At 30.4% G+C, this 19,183-nt stretch overlaps 1 protein-coding gene across 1 annotated transcript; it reads right to left on the bottom strand.

The window, feature by feature from the left end:
- Positions 1-1,011: 1,011 nt before the first annotated feature.
- Positions 1,012-17,914, bottom strand: shrb (charged multivesicular body protein shrub). The gene is made up of 6 exons (XM_088228898.1): positions 17,508-17,914; positions 13,558-13,735; positions 12,638-12,788; positions 10,608-10,713; positions 8,659-8,720; positions 1,012-2,743 (listed from the first exon to the last, which is right to left on the bottom strand). The coding sequence occupies exons 1-5, from the start codon at positions 17,686-17,688 to the stop codon at positions 8,665-8,667; spliced, it is 672 nt and encodes a 223-aa protein (XP_088085024.1). The 5' UTR covers positions 17,689-17,914; the 3' UTR covers positions 1,012-2,743; positions 8,659-8,664.
- Positions 17,915-19,183: the final 1,269 nt, after the last annotated feature.

The raw sequence follows: 19,183 nt of genomic DNA, 5'->3' as shown, positions 1-19,183 counted from the left end.
TGTTTATTTAATTCAATGTAAAATTCACAAAATGTTAGATAATATTTCATATTTAAAATCACAAAATAAAGGTAGTACCAATGCTACTTACCAAAACAAACAATTTCATTTTGCAATTTGGAAATAAAGACAGTTATCAGACAAGTTGTCAACCAATACTAAATCGATTGTTCCAACGAATCATAATGAAAGTGAAATTTATTTCACCGGTAATAGTGCAGCAAGGGTTATTTAATATTCTAAAAGTGTGTCCTGTTGTGTCAATCATTTTGTAACACTTACAATGTCACAGACTTACACAATACCCAATCAAATTGGTGAATGAAAGTATTTATAGTTATTACTAATTGTTGTTTCGTAAAGTGACAATTGAACGTCCTGAAAAATGAACTGAGAAGTTTTTTCAATAAAAATTCTGTTAAGTTCTTTTGCAAAAAAATGTACAAAATCGTTATAATCAAATCAAACTTATTTGTAAAACGTCAGTAATAAAAGAACCCTAGAAAAACACCATCATTAGCATTCTCCTTTCCGCACCCAATGGTGCATAGGGCACTACATTTGTAACCAAAAGTCAGAAAAGTTGATGCATGCCGCAGATTGGAGATTCTTACTGGATGTCAAAAATAAAATATGAAAATAAAGAATAATTAAAAAATATATATATACAGATGGCAATCATGAAGTTCCCTATTATAAATAAATTGTCTGTTTTATGAATGTATGTATGTGAATGCGCATGGGTGTAGGTACGTGTGTGTGTATGTACATGTGTATATATGTTTGTATATATATATATATATATGTGCATATACGTGTATGTGTGTATGAATATGTATCAAAATGTGTATACGAGTAAGTTCATATTTTATTAGTCTGTGCTCTCTATTAATTTGTTAACTATTATTTATCATATATTAGAATGTAATGAGGACATTGACCCAATGGACATAAGGGAAAGCATAAGAAAGTTTAAGACTTTGGTATTGTTTTAATTAAAAGACAAAAATATTTTTTTAATGTTTTTATTATTTTGTTTACTTACTTCAAATATTTTTTTACCTATGTGCAACAATCATTTTAATATTCAAAAGCTTACATATAATATAATATACATTTATTTTAAGCAAAAATAATGAAAGATTTTAATCAAATGCATCCACAAAATGTTTCTTCAATTTAATACACCACTTACGAAAATATCTAAGACACATTGATTTAATTCTGGGGAGATTTACAAAACATATATTTAAAAGAAAATAATCATCGTATTGGAGAAACCGCAAATCTGCAAAGTCTAACATTACAGGGGAGCAAAATACCCGTTCTTTGATCATCGCCAAATTGAGATTTTTTGTATGGTAGTTGGCAAACTTCTCCACAGTTTACCACGAATATTATTAAACATACAAATAACTCATTATTGTGTAAAGTTTAGCGGAAGCAGGTTCCATGCATTTGATGGACAGACCACTCATGATACATAATGTATGTAATTATTTTAATCCGTAAAGGAGAAGATTTCTGCAAAGATCTTTATAGATAAGGTAATCTATCTAACACAATGATTGATTTATTTATCCAAGAGTTATGTTAGGAAAAAAATATTTGATATTTCTGGCCCAGCCAGATATTAAAACCAGAATATTCAACACATCTTTAAGAATCTTTGGTTTGCATAATATTTTTAGATTTATGAATAGTAAATACAAATTGTAGTATTGGCTGTGATCTTTTACTGTATACCTCTTTTGACTCGGTTTCAAAATAACACAGTACAAAAACTAAATGAAAACTATTTTTCAACAATACCTAATGGTAAAATACTATAGTAGTCTTTTAAATCCCCTACATCGCTCTTTTACAAGGTGCATATTAATTGATCACGACTTTTGAACTTATTTACTGTCACATTATATTTTTCAATAAAAACAATAAATAGGAAACAATGCAATTTTTTTAAATTCCCAAATTGATTTTTAAACAAGGAAATTTATCCACCAATGTTCTTTTTGTTAGTATGCTTTTTTATGCATTTTTTGCACTGACTATGTGGAACGTAGCCTCTGTATAAAAAGAGATTCCAGTGTATAAGTTGACCACTTACACTTTAGTTGCCAGTCTAAAGAAACTAGATAGAAATAATGCAGTATAAAATTGTAAAATAAAATGTTTATTTTATCTAATTAGCAATAGAACGTGGAGCATTGAGCATACGTAGCAAGTAACCTAACAATCGAGCAAGTATTTTTTTATTTATTTCTAAGGCCTCAAGCTAAGGCATATTATGATTTTTAGGATGCCCTTTTAAAATTGATTTATGATTTATTTAGACAAATACAAAATTCTTGACATGATTAAATTAACAGATAATATATCAATAAATCCATCAAAAATAATATTTGAAACATTCAATGGAAGCATTTAAAGATACAAACATGATACGTAGATAAATAATTTATTAGATAATCAAAAGTATTTGAAAATCAAATGGCTTGTTTAAAACAAACTTTCTATACTAATTCTTCTCTTTGTATAAAAATACAGGGTTTAATTAAAGTTGTTATGTACGGAATATGTTTATGTACATTAAGTATTTCAAAATAATTTAAAAACCAAAGTTTTATTATTTGAAAACATTGTGGTAATATTATGCCGTTAAAACAATTTGACAATTTATGTTAAAAGCATATGGTTTGGTGTAGTATGGTGTAATCTCGCGGACATTTTGAATCCAGAGAATCTGTAAAAAAAGAAACATAAGATAAGTTTACTTTTTTTATTGGGTAAACAAACAGTTTGTACAAAATATATTGACAATTTCTTTGTGTATATTGGTGTAGGATACCCATGCACACACCAAAAAAATTGTTTACACTTAAGACAATAATTCAAATTATGTTAAATATAACAAATGTAAAAGATAAGAAATGAAAAGTATGTATTTAATAATAAAATTAATTAAATATCTGCTTCTCTCAATATTTCTGACTTATGACTTAAATTTACATTCATTGAAAAATATCAGCCTATTAAGTATTAAGTTAGCTACAGTTCGCAGCAAAACAATGGGCCGTACTCAGGTCGAGAATAATTGCCAAATCGATATTAATTTGCATTGTAATTTCTTTTTAATATGTACACCTTTGACGCTTCTACTGCTGCAACCAAACATACTGCAATTCACCATTGTTGATTTTTATTTGTTGTAACGAGTAAATATCCAAGTTATTTACAAATAAAGCCAAGCAGACCGACGAAAGCGTCTGTTGTCAAATAAAACAAAATGGCCACCAGCAAAGTGAAGTTATCGCTAACCAAAAATATGTAATGGTTTCCTTGTATGCAAAATAACGATAGGGCCCCTCTACAGCTAGTGCATTATTACTCAGAGACTAACCTCTATTTTTAAGAATAAGAATTTATTTACATGAATATATTTATAATAATAAATATTTTGTTTTGTATGTATCGTATCATATTGCATTGAATGACAGGTCATAAGCCCTGTAAATGCCTAGACTTTCATCTTTCCTTCTCAAAATGTTTTCCCTCTCTGTTGCAACAAATTCAGAGCAATAAACAATTTTGTGGTGCTTGCTGATAAAAAAAAAATGTACTTTGTTAAGTAAAATAATAATCATCATCATATCCCTGTCTGCATCAATGGTGCCTAAGGCACTGCATTGATACACTAAATGCAGCGTATATCAATCATCTATTTTATGAAGGAAACCACATTTTAAATCAATATTTCATGTCGACCTTTCCAGGAATTGAACCCAAAACCTTAAGTATGGTAGGCGAATGCGCCAACCTCTAGTTGAAAGCACTCATCCAGGATCACAGTTCTATTACACACACAGAACTGTATTCTTAATCCGCCCAGACACAGAGTAAATAAATAAAAAAACAGCATATACTTCACAATTTGGTTTTACTTATGGCATAAAAATTTCTCTTTCAGTATGCAAGAAAATGATTTAAATGCGATATTGGGTAGCAGTAAACTTTCCCGTTCAACATAAATAACTTGGTATTGAAAATACAATATTATAGGCACATAAAAGAAATGTTTCTGGTGTTTGGAAACTACGCACATGTGATGCACAGCACCTGCATAAACATGTATGTTTAAACATACTGTATGTAAACCATATAACTATTTATTGCATTACCAGTGAGATTTTGTGATAGTGATATTTCATATGCAAATTAGTAAAACGAAAACATAATACGTGGTGTGATGTCTTTAAAAAAAATAAATAATACCTTCATACATATTAAACTATAAATTGCATTTTTCGCTAAGGGTTCCTAAAACGAGTACAATTTTAATCAACCAAAAATATTGTGAAGTATCAGAAAGACTATTATTATTTGGAGTACAAATAGGAATGGTAAAAAACTAACGGCTCTTAGTCCGTACAACAAATTTATTTCAGTAAAAAAAAAACAGGTTATTATTATTATTATGGATAACTTATATAGCGCCATTTTCATAATAAAATACCTCAAGGGCGCTTTACATAGTGATTCTATTGTTAAATTAATTTAATTGAAGCTTTTAAATTTATTTTTTTTATTATATAAATAAAACACGAGTGATACTTTAATCCACAAATTTGGAATATCCAGTGACCGGTTTCATCGCTTTCGCGACATCTTCGAGACAGTCTCGAAGATGTCGCGAAAGCGATGAAACCGGTCACTGGATATTCCAAATTTGTGGATTAAAGTATCACTCGTGTTTTATTTATATAATAAATTACAATGAACTTCCATCAAGAATTTTCACTTACAAACTTAAATGCTTTTAAATTTGTAATTTAATTAAAACAATTTATTTTGTTGTCACGTGCTACGGATTTATTCAAATGATTTAGAGAACAAATGGGTTTTAAGTTTTAAGCAGGAATTCAGTATCGCTGACAATATGTTATATAATAATTGTTTCTCTTTTAAAGAAAGTGTTCATTTTTCTCATCATAATTAATTTGCATCATTATATTATTTTATGATTCTATATTTTTTTGCACTTCAATAAATTTAATTCAATACACATAAAACGTAATACCTAATTTAATTATTGCAATTGCTCTGGATTGTTTTTTCGAAACACGATATTCACACCACATGGCATTTGTTTTTTTTTTTAATGTAAAGCCAATATTGACACGCATCGATTACCTGAAAGAAAAACTCAACAAAATGCTAAAAATGGGCTTCAAAAAATATTGAAATATTGTGATTTGAAAAAACGATTACTAATTTCAATCATTTATATTGATTGGGTGCTAATGAAATATAAAAGAAAATTATAAACTCACAATTAAGATATATAAGAATATAAAAAATTTAACTGATTGTTATATTCTTTAAGAAAATATAAATAGATTGTACAAGTGGTGTAGTTTAAATAATCTTCAGTTAAATATAGGTAAATGTCAAAGTTTAACTTTCTGTAGATGTAAAAACCCCATTAAATTTACATATTCTTTAAATTGTATCGATTTGATAAGAGTGTCTCAAATAAAAGATCTGGGTATTTTACTTGATGAGAAACTAGAGTTCACTTAACATTTCAATCAGATAGCTAATGATGGAATGAAGATGCTTGGATTTATTTTGAGAGTAGCATCAAATTTCAAAAATGTATTTACTGTGGAACAATTGTACTGCTCATTAGTAAGGAGTAGACTTGAATACAACACTACGGTTTGGTCTCCCTACAATGAAATTCATTCACACGCTATCGAAAAGGTACAAAATAAATTCTTGCGTTTCATAAATTATAAATTGAAAATACCTGTAGAATCCTTAAATTATGATTTCCTTAGAAATGAAATGAGATTACTTGAATTATCTGATCATAGAGTTATAGCTGATTTATTTTTATTATTTAAAATAATGAAATCGATAATTGACAGCCCTGCTCTGCTTGAACTAATTCAATTTTGAATACCTGGTAGGTGCACTAGAAGTAAGGAATTATTTTTTGCAACAATTCACCGACCAACTTTGAAATGCACTCTCCTATACCCAGGATACATATGTAGGTATGGAAATGAATTAGAACAAATATTCGATATCTTCAATACAAATTTTGTTCATGAATTAAAACGAATTCTCACTCGTTATTTTTTAGAAAAATAATGGATTTATTTTTAAATGTATTATTAAATTTAACTTTGTTTCCTGGAATACGTGATTTTTTATTTCTTTATTTAACATGTTAGACATAATTTTAAATTGTACATTGGTGGATTTATTGCCAAATGGCAACTTCTTCCAACCAACTAATGATGATGATTTCACTAAATAGAGGTATTATTTAGTCATTTAACTTTTTTTATTTTTGTTTTATTGCTCAAAAAACTTTTATTTCTTAAGTACTAATGTTGTATTATTTTTTTTATTATTATTATCTAGTTATTCTCAACTTTACTGTGTTATATTTATATTTAGTACATAAGATTTTATCATGGTTATTGCTATCTTTATTTAGAAATGTTATGTTTCTTTTTAACTTTTTGTATTATATGTTTACTAAATTGTTTAGTTTTAATTATTCTATTATGTCATACTATGTACTACATGATTATTGTGCACTGCTGTGATTATTTCTGTAAATTATTATTTTTTGTAAAAGGTTCTTTGAACCGTTGATGTATAAATAAATAAATAAATTAGATTACCTTCAGGATTAATTGTAATTTTTTTAAACAAACATTGTTCTAGCGATTTGACGCGAATCACAAAAAACCCTCTCCTAACAAATTACATTTGGCGAAATATCATGTTTTGAAAAAAAGGTTCTCAATTTCAATGATATTTATTTTGAATCTTGAAATAGGGCACACAAACATATTCTTATGTGTTCTCTAACAATAACAATGTACATACAGTAAAAATCCTGTTTTACGTTTTTCAAGGGAGCCGCAAAAAAAGTGTTAAACTGAGGAAAACGCGTAAGTGGGGAAATGAAAAACTGCAGAAAAATTGTGAAAACGGTCATAATTGGAGATTATTCATATTTACCTATGATTTCATTAAAAATATTTTGTATTTTATCAATCAATACTACAATGTATTGTTTTTTATTGAATTTCAATAAAACATGTTTAAATAATTTTATGTAGGTACTAAACCTTAGAAAATAAAATTTTAAATATGCATAAAATTATTTTTACCCTAAATATTGGGAAATTTAATTTATATGGTATCATTTTTTTAGTATGGCACCATAGAATTTCAACTGTCATTTGCATCGCGGCAAAACCGTTTTGACACTTTTATGATAACTGTTTAAACTATCTTCTTTCCATATTATGTTTATAACTTCAAATAATATTTCTTTTGCCAAATTTTTAAACTTTCTGAATCGTAATTTATTGTTGTACAGACTTTATTCTTGCTAAACATGGGTCAACTGCATGTCACAATTTAGTAAAATGTCAAAATTAGACACTTAAACAAAATGGCCAACTACACTGCACCGCACTACTTTGAATTTAATGAGACAATCATTTACAGATTTTTTGTTTACCTCGATTTTAATTTCCATTTATCGGCGCGCAGCTCGGTGTCTTGACAGATCGAATGAGTTTTGAATTTTTTTTAATGTAGAACCGGTGTTATGAAAAACTTAAGAAATGTTAATTGGTGGGATATTTGAATGAGAATGTATGGAAAAAATTGGGACCCAAACATAAAACACAAGGTTTTACTGTATGTACTACTGACTTCTTGTAAATGGATAGTGTTCAATTGACTTTCTTTCACTTTATTTTTGATAATGATTACACAGGCCAACAAAATGAAAAAAAAAATTTGGTGCCAGAAATCTAACATCTGATTTTAGATGTTTTTAATGTGCTGATTCCAAAAATGCCACCAGATTTTTTCTATCAGCTCTAGTTTTTGAGATACACGTTACAGGTTAAATGATATAGTTTTTTCTGATAAAGGACAACAAATAAAGAGATAAATATGTACTTAATCGTCAAAATAGAAATTTCCCAGAATCTAATTAGCCAAATGGATACCTGGAATTGTCCCTGACCCAATGTTCCTATACTAGGAACTACTCAATACAATGCTCTTAATTACTTTTATACCTGTAATTGCCTATGACCCGATCCTTCTATACCTGCTTGGCTGTACTTGATTTAGTATATTACTGAGTTTTCCCAAGTAAAGTTGTGCTATCATTTTGTGTAAATTTTGGTCGTTTTGTAGTATCAAGACACTAAACTGAAACAATGGCATCCACAAGCAGACGTACCTGTGTAAATCATCCCGATGTTTTTTGTTATGTGTGTGGTGAATACACTTTGAAAGAGAGCAGAAAAACGATTTCTGACTTTGTGAAAAGAGCTTATCTTGCCTATTTTGGCGTTCATTTAGGAGATCAAGATAAATCTTGGGCCCCACATTTCATATGTAAAACATGTGTTGAACATTTGCGACAGTGGACAACTGGAAAGAGGAAGTGCCTAAAGTTTGGTGTACCAATGGTTTGGAGAGAACCGCGGAACCATCATGACGACTGCTATTTTTGTCTCGTTATAGGTTTCGATTTATCTAATCATGCCAACTTTTTCTTGGTCATTTGTACAATACACAATAAAATTGTAATGATAAAATAATGCTTACATAATTTTATTGGGACCACATCTGTAACTGTTTAAGATCAGGATCAATCTCCTCCGCGACAACTGAAAATATAAAAACAAAATAAAATATGAATAACAAGATTTCATAATCACATAATAAAATATGATCGAGGAATACAGAAGTACTGTGACAATGGCTTATTTTTCAGCTGAATTTTTATGAAATCAAGGGAGTGAGGACAAATTTACTATGGTAGTGCCATAGAATCATAGATCAGAAGTCCTGGGTGTGAATCCCTCTTTCCCACAACTTATTTTAAAAAAGTCGGAAATGGCAACATCATGAGAATGCAAATATTTAATTCATTTTTAAATCTAGTTCGACCATGATAAGACAATCATAGTCAATGGCGTATTTTTTACAGTTACAATTAGAAGACGCTTTAAAGGATAGTTAAAAATAAATACAGCTGAACTTGGTTATGACGCTCACAGAAATAGCGAGATATTTATTTGCTTTTATAACGATGTATTTCTCAGACATACCACACAAAAATACTGTCAACAATTGAGCAAAAACTCTTTGATCGTTAAAACATAATTTTCTAGGTGAGAACCTACGCAATGTGGCAATTATTTGTGAAATAGAATATGGGGCGAAAAATGCTGTAGTGTGTAAATTTTTTCCTGAATCATTTTATCCATAGTGTCATTATTGGGAAAAATAAGATTGTTTATTTATCTGTATTGGGAAAAATAAGATTGTTTGTTTATCTGCATTTAAAAAAAAACATTATTTTAAATGGTTGGATTATTTTGTAAGAATGAAAAAAATTGTTTTCAAAAAAATTAATAAAAATGACCTTCTTTGAACTATGTACGTCGTAAGTTCTCAAGAATCAACCGATGATAGAGAGTTGTTGTAATAGATTTCCGGTTTCCGGGAAGCCAACTCACCAATCAGCAGAACTCTCTCACTAGAACTTGTGATGTGACAGATGGAGTAATTTCAAAATAACAAAACTTTTTTCAAAAATTCTAAATAAATCAAATTAAAAATATTTTTTTGCTTAGTTTGATAGTATAGATACTATAAAAAAAATTCAAAAACCACTGAACTTCCTCATTATAACTTTGAACTCCAAAGAAGCTTGACAGCGGAAAACATGGCTACCCCGGAAATCTGTTTCTGGTTGCATGGTTGCCACAACAACATAACGATGCTATAATTCAATGGCTATTGCAAACACATGGTCACATAAACCTGTGACGTTGCAAAGTAGTTCAATTTTACTATTTTTTTCTTGTTTTTTTTATATCCGATTTTCCATAGCCCTGAACTTCCTCATAATAATATTTATTTATTTATACATTTTATCATAAATACAATTATATGTTCACTTTGCCCATCTAACAAGGATACATATCCCGTTCCAAGATAGGCAATTACATTTTAATACATGATAATAGTTTACAAGTTAATAGAAAGCACAGACTAACAAAATATTAACTTACTAGTATACACATTTTGATACATACACACGTATACTTATATACATACATACAAACACATATATACATATACACACATATACACACATATAAACATACATACATACATACATACACACATATGTACATACACCCATGCGCATACACATACATACATTCATAAAACATAGACAATTCATTTAATATAATGCGAAACTTCATGATTGCCATTTGTATATGTATTTTTTAAAATTATTTTTATTTTCAACATCCAGTAAGCATCTCTAATCCGCACCACGTATCAACCTTTCTAACTCCCTACGACCAATGTCACGAAAGAGCGAGGTCAACACCTTCCGCAACTTGACAACACTCCGGCTTTTCCACGATTCTGTCAAAAAGTTATGGACCTTCTTGCCAACGCAATAGTGTTGTCTCGATGCCAGAACAGTGTTGACCCCTTTACTTAGTAATAACAATGTAATATATGATAAAAACCTTTTTTGGTTGCTTTCGCTTTTGCAGCAGGGGTCAGCTCCCCGACAGGTACATCAGGAAGTTCATCAGTCTCTCCGACTCCCAGTAATTCTTTGTCCAGTTCCTCCTAAAGGAAATAATAGAAGATTGCGTTAATTTTGAGTAAGGCATTCACTTTATGATAGTTTATCCTTGATACACATATATATTTGTTGTATTATTGATCAGACTAACTGACTTGTATGCAATGTTTTTTTTTCAATAGATGAGATTTTGAAAAAAAAATATCCACTAAATGGAATTAATAGTTTTCACCCGAGTGCACATTGAAAACAACAGTAGTTTTAGGCTAGTGCACACTCGACGGAAATTCCGTCGCCAATCTTCAACTACGAACGCCAATACATTTTATTGCATTAGTTTGCTGTTATCGGGCACACAACGTGGATGATTGGTTGTTCCATCGGCGGACCGCTCGCCTTCTGCGTCTGTTCTGTTATTCGCGCGCGGATCATCCATCAGCGTCTACTCGGCAACTCTGCATTGCATGATTTCTAATGGATGCACCACATTTGTCGGACAGTCCGACTGTTTATACAGTTTTTAAAGTTAAACCTTAAAGTTTGGAAGAAAGACCCTTCAATCTCTTATACTTGAAAAATAGAAACATTCGTTTTATTATTACTATGGGCTATTCATAAAGTCTGCAACATTCTACGCCAGAACCACATTTTAAACATGTCTATTTTCCTTGGTTGTCTTTCTCTCAGGGTCCGGGTAATTGATCATTTTTATAGAGTGGAATCCAAGTATTGGAATCGCAGATAATGCTATCATCCATCAATTGTTGTTATGATCAGCCAACCCGAAAACCATATTTATAGAAATAATCCGCAATAGAGCGATTCTCATTCAAAGAAGCTCCACCAACTAATATGTGAGATGTAACATGCCTCGAGAATTTTTGCAGTGTCCAATATACGGCATCAAATTTTACCGAACATTATGAGTACAAAAGACTACATGCAAGAGTTAATCAACTCCAATAAAAGGCGCAAACAATCATCAATATTTTTTCTTATGAATTTTATAATACTAGCGGACTTGACAGACGTTGTCCAGCCCGAATGTTGGTTTGCCTGCTATTACCTTAGAAAAGACATTCATTCATAGATATGTTGGTACCTAGATACTTGTTTATGATTGAATTTTAAAACTAAAAATTGTTAATATTCAAATATTGAATTTAAGTAGGTACCTAGGTACTTGTTCATGGTTGAATTCCAAAACATAAAATAAATATTTTTTCAAATATAGCATTCTTTTTGCAAACGTCAAACTCCGGTCTTCTCACCAACAGAGGGGTGTACTTACGCAGGAATACGTTTTTTTTTAATGTATTGAATTCAATATTATTTTGAAGTTACCAAAAATCCAGTAAAAAGAAATAAATGGGTGGAAATTATAAGGAATTTAAGGAAATAATCTGATTGAGATCCACAAAAAACAAATGCTGTTTGTAAAAATTCAAAAACAAACTTTTTTATCCACTAAAAAACAATATCTTTCCATTTTTTTGTAAATGCGTTCTCCTCGAATGCAACCCTGGTAAATCGATGAATAAAACATTTATGCTCCTTACTTCTCTTTTTCATATTAGATTGAAGATTTTAATATCTACGAACACGCACAGCAGTTCACACAAAATCTATATTTCTCTGAAAACCGCCCGTAATTTAGGAGAAGTTCAGTGACATCACACGTACAGAGGAATTATGTATATAAAGATGATAAATATGTTAAAACATTAAGCTATGTTGTTTTGTGTCAAAATAAAGGCTTGTATTATTGTGTAATACTTAATGTTATTGTAATCAAAAGTTACAAGTCCCATAGTGATCACAATAGGCAGATTCCACTGTATTTTCTAAGTACTTAATCAATTTCAAAAACACATAACTTGAAGATGTGAATACGTGTTATCGAAAATAGTCAAATAAATAAAAAAGCATTAAATTATGGCTCATAAAATGATATGAGATGGTGCAAACCTGTTCCAATTCCTCTAGTTCCTTTTCTAATTCGGACTCATCAATATCCTGCCCGAAGGCGACAGGATTACTGATGGCATCACTTATTTCTCTGGCTACGTCCTGTTGTTCGGCAATATCATCCATCATATCGTGCACCTGGTCCACATCCCTGAAAAAAAAAACAATTTATTTATCAAAGTTCCTCCATGTCTAACAAATATTGTTCCCACTTACATATTTTTAATGCACTGAAGGATTTATGCTGGTTGAAGCGGGGAGCTCCTACCCAGTTGGATGTGACAGAAGAAAAATATGTTGTGCTTCGATGTGTATTTATTACATGTTGAATAGTAAAGAATCAATGATCTCAACACAGAACTTTTAGTCCCATGGAGTTGGGACTTATGTCTCAAATAATGTAGAATAAACTTATGTATGTAAATAAATAAATAAATGATGTACTAACTGACTGTATTAAACAACTGACTATGTAACTGCATAACTGATTTTATGAAAATTGTCTATTGGGTTCTCTTTTCTTCCTAGTGAGGAATTTCCTATTTCCCTGTCTGTCAGCAATTTGATATCCGTATAAAATAGGTATTTTTACTAACAAGTTTATAATATATGTGCAGGCTCTATTTTCCCAATTTAATTGCTGTAATTTAGTTGGCTGAAAGATATTAATTTTAGCAATAAGCCCGCTATTGTGAATAAATTATATTTTTGTATTTGAAGTTTTAAGTAAGTTATTTTCAATATTCTTTTACCTCTCTTGAACAATTTAGCCTTACAGCATTTTTACAGCATCAAATTTTCATGGACAAAATAGATTTTTTTAGTTATCATTACGCCAAGCATTATATACCCAGCCTTATTAAGAACCATATACTGAGAATGTGCTGTTAAATGCAAAAAAAAACATTTTTTAAACTTACATGTGTTTGTGGGCAGCTTTTAGGGCATCTGCAGCATTCTTCATGGTGGTAAGTACAGCAGTATTAGTATTGGCCCCTTCCAAGGCTTCTCTCTGCATTTCCACTGTACTGAGGGTCCCATCGATCTGCTGCAGCTGTTTCTCGTACCGCTTCTTGCGTTTGAGGGCTTGAATAGCAGCTGTGAAACAATCATTTTTAAAATTATGCAGAAGTTGCGATAACAACACTCCCTTTTCAGATATTTATCCGAACAGATATTAAGAGATGGCGTACCACACACTCGTGAAATGACTGAAATTTTTACAAATAACAAATTTTCCAGGAGCAAGAAGAAAAACAAGAACCTAATTTGTAGGATACTGGGTTCAAACTTCATTTTGAATTGTCAAAAATGAGCTAGTTTCAGCAATTGCCGCATTTTGACTGTTTTTATTTCCTATAATTTTTAAGCCACATTTTGTTCATTTTGAACATTTATTTATTTATTCATTCATTCAAAATTACAATTGTTTACATATTCAACGACTTGTTAAGATTTTTAGGCTGTGCCCGTGTTAAGCCATAATAATTAATAATAAAAGATACATGGAAAAAATGATTAAATTATAATAACATATGATGTTTTAGAATAATAATCCAGAAAAACAAAATATAAATAAAAAATACAATACATTTTATTGAACTCATTCAGGAGTTGAAAGTGTACCCTTCAAATAAGGAGTTTTTTTTATTTTTTTTTATTTAAAATTACATTTTTTTTTTTTAAACATTTTAAAATTATTTTTTTTACAGGACTCACAAAGCCGATTAATATGGCTTGTCAGAAAAGATCCTTTACATGAAAACATATTATAACACTACATAGTTTTATAATTATAATTACTACTAAATTAAGTATAAAGAGCGAAAAAAAAGTACATAAAATTTGTGTTTTCAAATAATATTTAGAAAAATGCAAACAAAAAAAGAGAGATGCCGTGACCGGTATGTCATGGTAATACCTCGAAGAAAAATACAATGAGGAAGTTCAGTGCTACAAGAAATTGGATACAAAAAATGTTTTCTTACATGCGGTAATAATTAGAACATTTAATTGTACGGCGAAGTTTCTCAAAAATATAAGAAAAAATAAATTAACCATTTTGAACGACGTCGAATCAACCGATAATAGTGTTGTGATACTATTCCGGTTTACGGGAAGCGAATTCATCAATCAGCAGAACTCACCGAAGAGAACTTGTAATGTCATATTACAAAACTTGGAAAAATCGTAGCGCTGATAATATGATACATGATTTATTTATTTTTTTCATTTTTACTTAGTTTGTTGGTCTATTAACAAATATATATTTTTTTAAACAATGAACTTCCTCATTAACATTGTCACATATATTTACTTACTAATATAACAATAAAAAAAATATCAAAATAAATATACTTAAATGTGTCTATTTATTTTATTTTATTTTATTCAGAAAACATACAGTCATACATAATAAGTAGAGATGCGCCGAGTACAAGTTTTACCGAGTACGAGTTTTACTCAGTTTGATGTTTGCCAAACCGAATACTCGGCCGAATAACTCGGTTCAATCAATCAAATGCTTTGTTTGGGGTGCGAAAACAGGTTAAAATAGGTCTGGTGCTTCCCCATTGCGTATGACCGACACGCAGCACTCCACCTCCCGCCCCGTCTCAGCGGCTTGTTATTTTACAACAAAATAGCATTTGGTGAGCGTCAAATTGCATAAATAATTGATAAACATTATTCGTCGTGTACAGAAATTGTTGACAAGATGAGTTCACGCAAAAGATTGCGAATTTGGAAATTTTACAACGAGATTGAAGAAGATAAAACCAAAGTCAAATGTTCCTTGTGCAATTCTTTGATTTCACAATGTGGTGATGGACGTAATGCTTCTACGACGGCAATGTTAAACCATATTAAAATTAAACACAAAGAAGAGTCAAAAGATTTACAGAATGAACTTCTATCCGAAAGATCCTAAAATCGCGAGGCGGCTGCTTCAACTTCATCGTCGGAATCGAATGCAACAAAGGTGCAACAAAGCCTTCGGGAGTCATTTGCGGCAAAGTAGGACATAAATGATTCGCGGGCTAAATAAATCCACAAAGCTGTCGCCAAAATGATTGCTATTGACAACCAACCGATTTCCATAGTGGAAGATAATGGGTTTCGAAGATTAATGAACGTCCTAACGTTTTCATTATATTTCCCAAAATATTATATTACTTTAGTTAAACCGAGTATACTCGTCATTTAAACAGAGTTATTCAGCCGAGTACGAGTAATAAAAAAAACAGAGTACAGAGTATTAAACGAGTACTCAGCCCATCACTAATAAGTATTAAAAACAACAATTTTTGAACATAAAAAGACCAATTAAGTTTTCGTAAATTATGCAAAAGATGTAAACATTAAATGTGACAAAAAAAATAAAAAAATTCAAGTTAGAAAAGAATAATTGTTGACATTTGCATTTTCCATGGAGGTTATTGTTGGTAATAAATTAAAATACCGAATGCACACTCTGAGCCATCCACGCACGTACACATAAACGCACATATAAAACATATACATTACATGTGGCACATATACATAGCATAAACCACTCAAGATGCGCATTCAGCAACTATCCCAAATAATCGACCCCATGAAGAAATTTTCTGTATAAATGCAACGTGCAGTTAAAAATGTCTACATCAATACTGAGTCCATTATAATTTCTACAGGTACGTCTAATAAATGAATTCGAGGTATAATTGTATTTTTAATATTTATCTTACCTATAATGTAAACAAAGCATTTTGATTGCAAAATGGAGACGCGTCCAGCTTCCAAGACTTTCTAGCAACTCATAAACATTTTCAAACGTTCATAGTAAGGTTGTTTCGAGTTCCAGTCAGTCTCACCTTGGGAAGCTTAACATAACCTCCACGTCTTGTTTCATGGTTGTGGAAATTCTTATTATATTTAATAAAATTAACGATTATTCAGGAAGCAGTCTAATTTTCATCTTATAAATGAAAAAAGTATGCCAAACCGGAATTAAAAAATAATAAAGGAACGCGTGTGCATTCGGCCTTGTGATCAACGTATTTGCCTACCAAGCAAGAGGTCTGGGTTCGATTCCCGACATGGTTGACATAAAATATTTATTTAACAGGGTATTTTTTCACTAGAATATTTCATGTCACTGGCACATGAAACGTAAGACTAATCATCTTACCTTCTTGCAACAAAAATGATCAAGATTCACTGCAATGTGTGCACCAATTTGCCCTTTGCACCATTAGGTGGGAACAGGGAATGATGATGCATGTTCATTTTGGAAGAAAACTTGATATGTTAATATTTTATGTGGATGAATGTAAAAGACTATTTTTACTAAAACCTCGTTTTTTATTGCTGCTTTTTACTATAGACGGGTATTTTTCTGAAAAATCAGGAATTTTATGCGGCCTTAACAAGTTTCACTCCATTTTGAAATGGTACTTGACCCTAGTTGCATATTTCTTTTTAAACCTATTTTCTTATAAGAATTGCAGTGGACAGGTGCAGTGTACACTGCAGCTGCCACTGACAGCCAATAAAAATTCACAAAAACAAAAAGCATTGAAAATCACTTATTTGTAAAAACCCTTCAATTTGAAATATGACGAAATGCACTATACAGCTCACCAACATGAATGTACACGTAAGTATTGTTTACCAATGTTTTTATTTATTAGTAAACAAACTATTTACACGACGTAATTTAACGTTTTCAAAAACTAATTCCACCGAATCAAATATTTAAATTCAATCAAATTAATTTATTCTGGGCAAAGCCACGGTATATAAAAGTGAAGGTCACATGACGAACTTAATGAACTCAGGAATGAGGAACATAATTTTGACAGTTAGAATAGAAAGTCCGTTTACTGACCCCTTTTATTTTTCGATGCATTTTTCTTGGCTAGTTTAATTTCGTCTTCTATTTTGGCTTCTAAAAAAGTTTGTTTCTTTATCAACATCTCCTCTGTATCTCTTAATTTTTGAATTGCTTCTCCAGTTGTCATCGCCTTGTCCTCCTTCTTGCCTCCAAAAACTTTGGCGAAGAAACTCATTTTATCAGTGTTTTGGGAACAATATATCACGAAAGATTCTGCCGTTAGCAGACACGTTTTATTTCATCACTACGAATGAACAAAGACACTGAGATTTTGGGCAATTTTCATCAAACTTTAGTATTAACTGTCGAAGATTCGTGTTTTTTTAGAATAGACGTCACAGAGAAAATTCAAGTATGCGTCACTTTCCTGATATACAGTGCTGCCATGTTACATTTTGAGAATATTGGCTGTATAAAAAAACATGGAACCTACATGCAAGTGGGCAAGTGTGGCTACTTGATAAAAAATATTCGTCTTGAAGTAAAATATTTTGTGAATACAGATGAAGCCGTGATTTGAGACGTCACAAGCAATTTTTTAATGAAATGACAACAGTTCTCATTTTCTAAGGAAACTGAACAATTTGACTTAAAAATAAGTGTGTAGCTATAAAAACTTACAATTGAGTAGTATTCGATAATTTTCATATAATTAAAAATCTCGCAACTCGGGGTATTATGTTAAATATGAGCTTTTTCTATTAAATTGTTAACCTAATCGATAGCTCAGAAATTGTTAAAAGCATTTCATATCGAGTATTTGTCCGTAGAACTCGTCATTTTGTACTCTTCGACATTCCAAGCTCACAGACTAATTATATGAAGAAAAGCTCTCTTCGAAGAATACAGACTACCTTTAATAACAATTTTAATGACATTTACATATTACAGTGTGAATAAAAAGAACTTTCAAATTTATCTCTTGCTTAACATTTAACTTTTATTTTATATTCATGTATTACCTGTATCTAATGAACTATTGTTGGTTGTGATTTTTTAGAGATAAATATAAATGTTCATAAAAGCAGAGAGAGAGGGCAGGAAAGTAAAGTTGGAACTATACCATGTCTTCTCGCTTTTCTGTATTTTTATTGAATTTTTATAATATTTCTTTTGTTTAAGTACTTATTTCTTTTCCCCTCTCCTTTTGTTTTCATAATAAATTAATGTGAAATCTGTAACTGGTCTTACTTTTAAAAATTGTTTTCTTGTACCTTTATTTTATTAAAAAGATTGTATGATTTCCATTATACATAAATAAAAATTTAGATCACAATAAAGGGCATCTAAGCGCTGTGAAATTTCCTCTAAACGTTTATAAATATTATTATGATAAATAATTTTGCAACTTTCAGAAAGTGAACAACAATTTACAAATAAAGTGGAAACCAAATCTTTTGAGATATATCATGTACATTATTTTCTAAACAAACCTTAAAATAGAAGAAAAATTCCTTTTACGCTTTAAATATTTTTTAAGTAATTTTTTGATTAACGTTATTATAACTTTCCAAAATACTTCAGTATTTTCAGGGCAATTCTCAAGTTATAAATACTAAATGATACACAACCGGGAATTGAGGTGTGGAGTGCTGTTCAAACCAGGAATGTTACGAATGTGGATTTTACTGATATCTGAAGACGCGGGTGCAAATTATGTTATGTGCAAA

This window comes from Micrasema longulum, unplaced genomic scaffold (genome assembly GCF_059751315.1).
Source record: "Micrasema longulum isolate JH-2025_06_02 unplaced genomic scaffold, ASM5975131v1 h1tg000614l, whole genome shotgun sequence".
Lineage (NCBI taxonomy): Eukaryota > Metazoa > Arthropoda > Insecta > Trichoptera > Brachycentridae > Micrasema > Micrasema longulum.
This window is presented reverse-complemented; position numbering and strand designations above follow the sequence as displayed.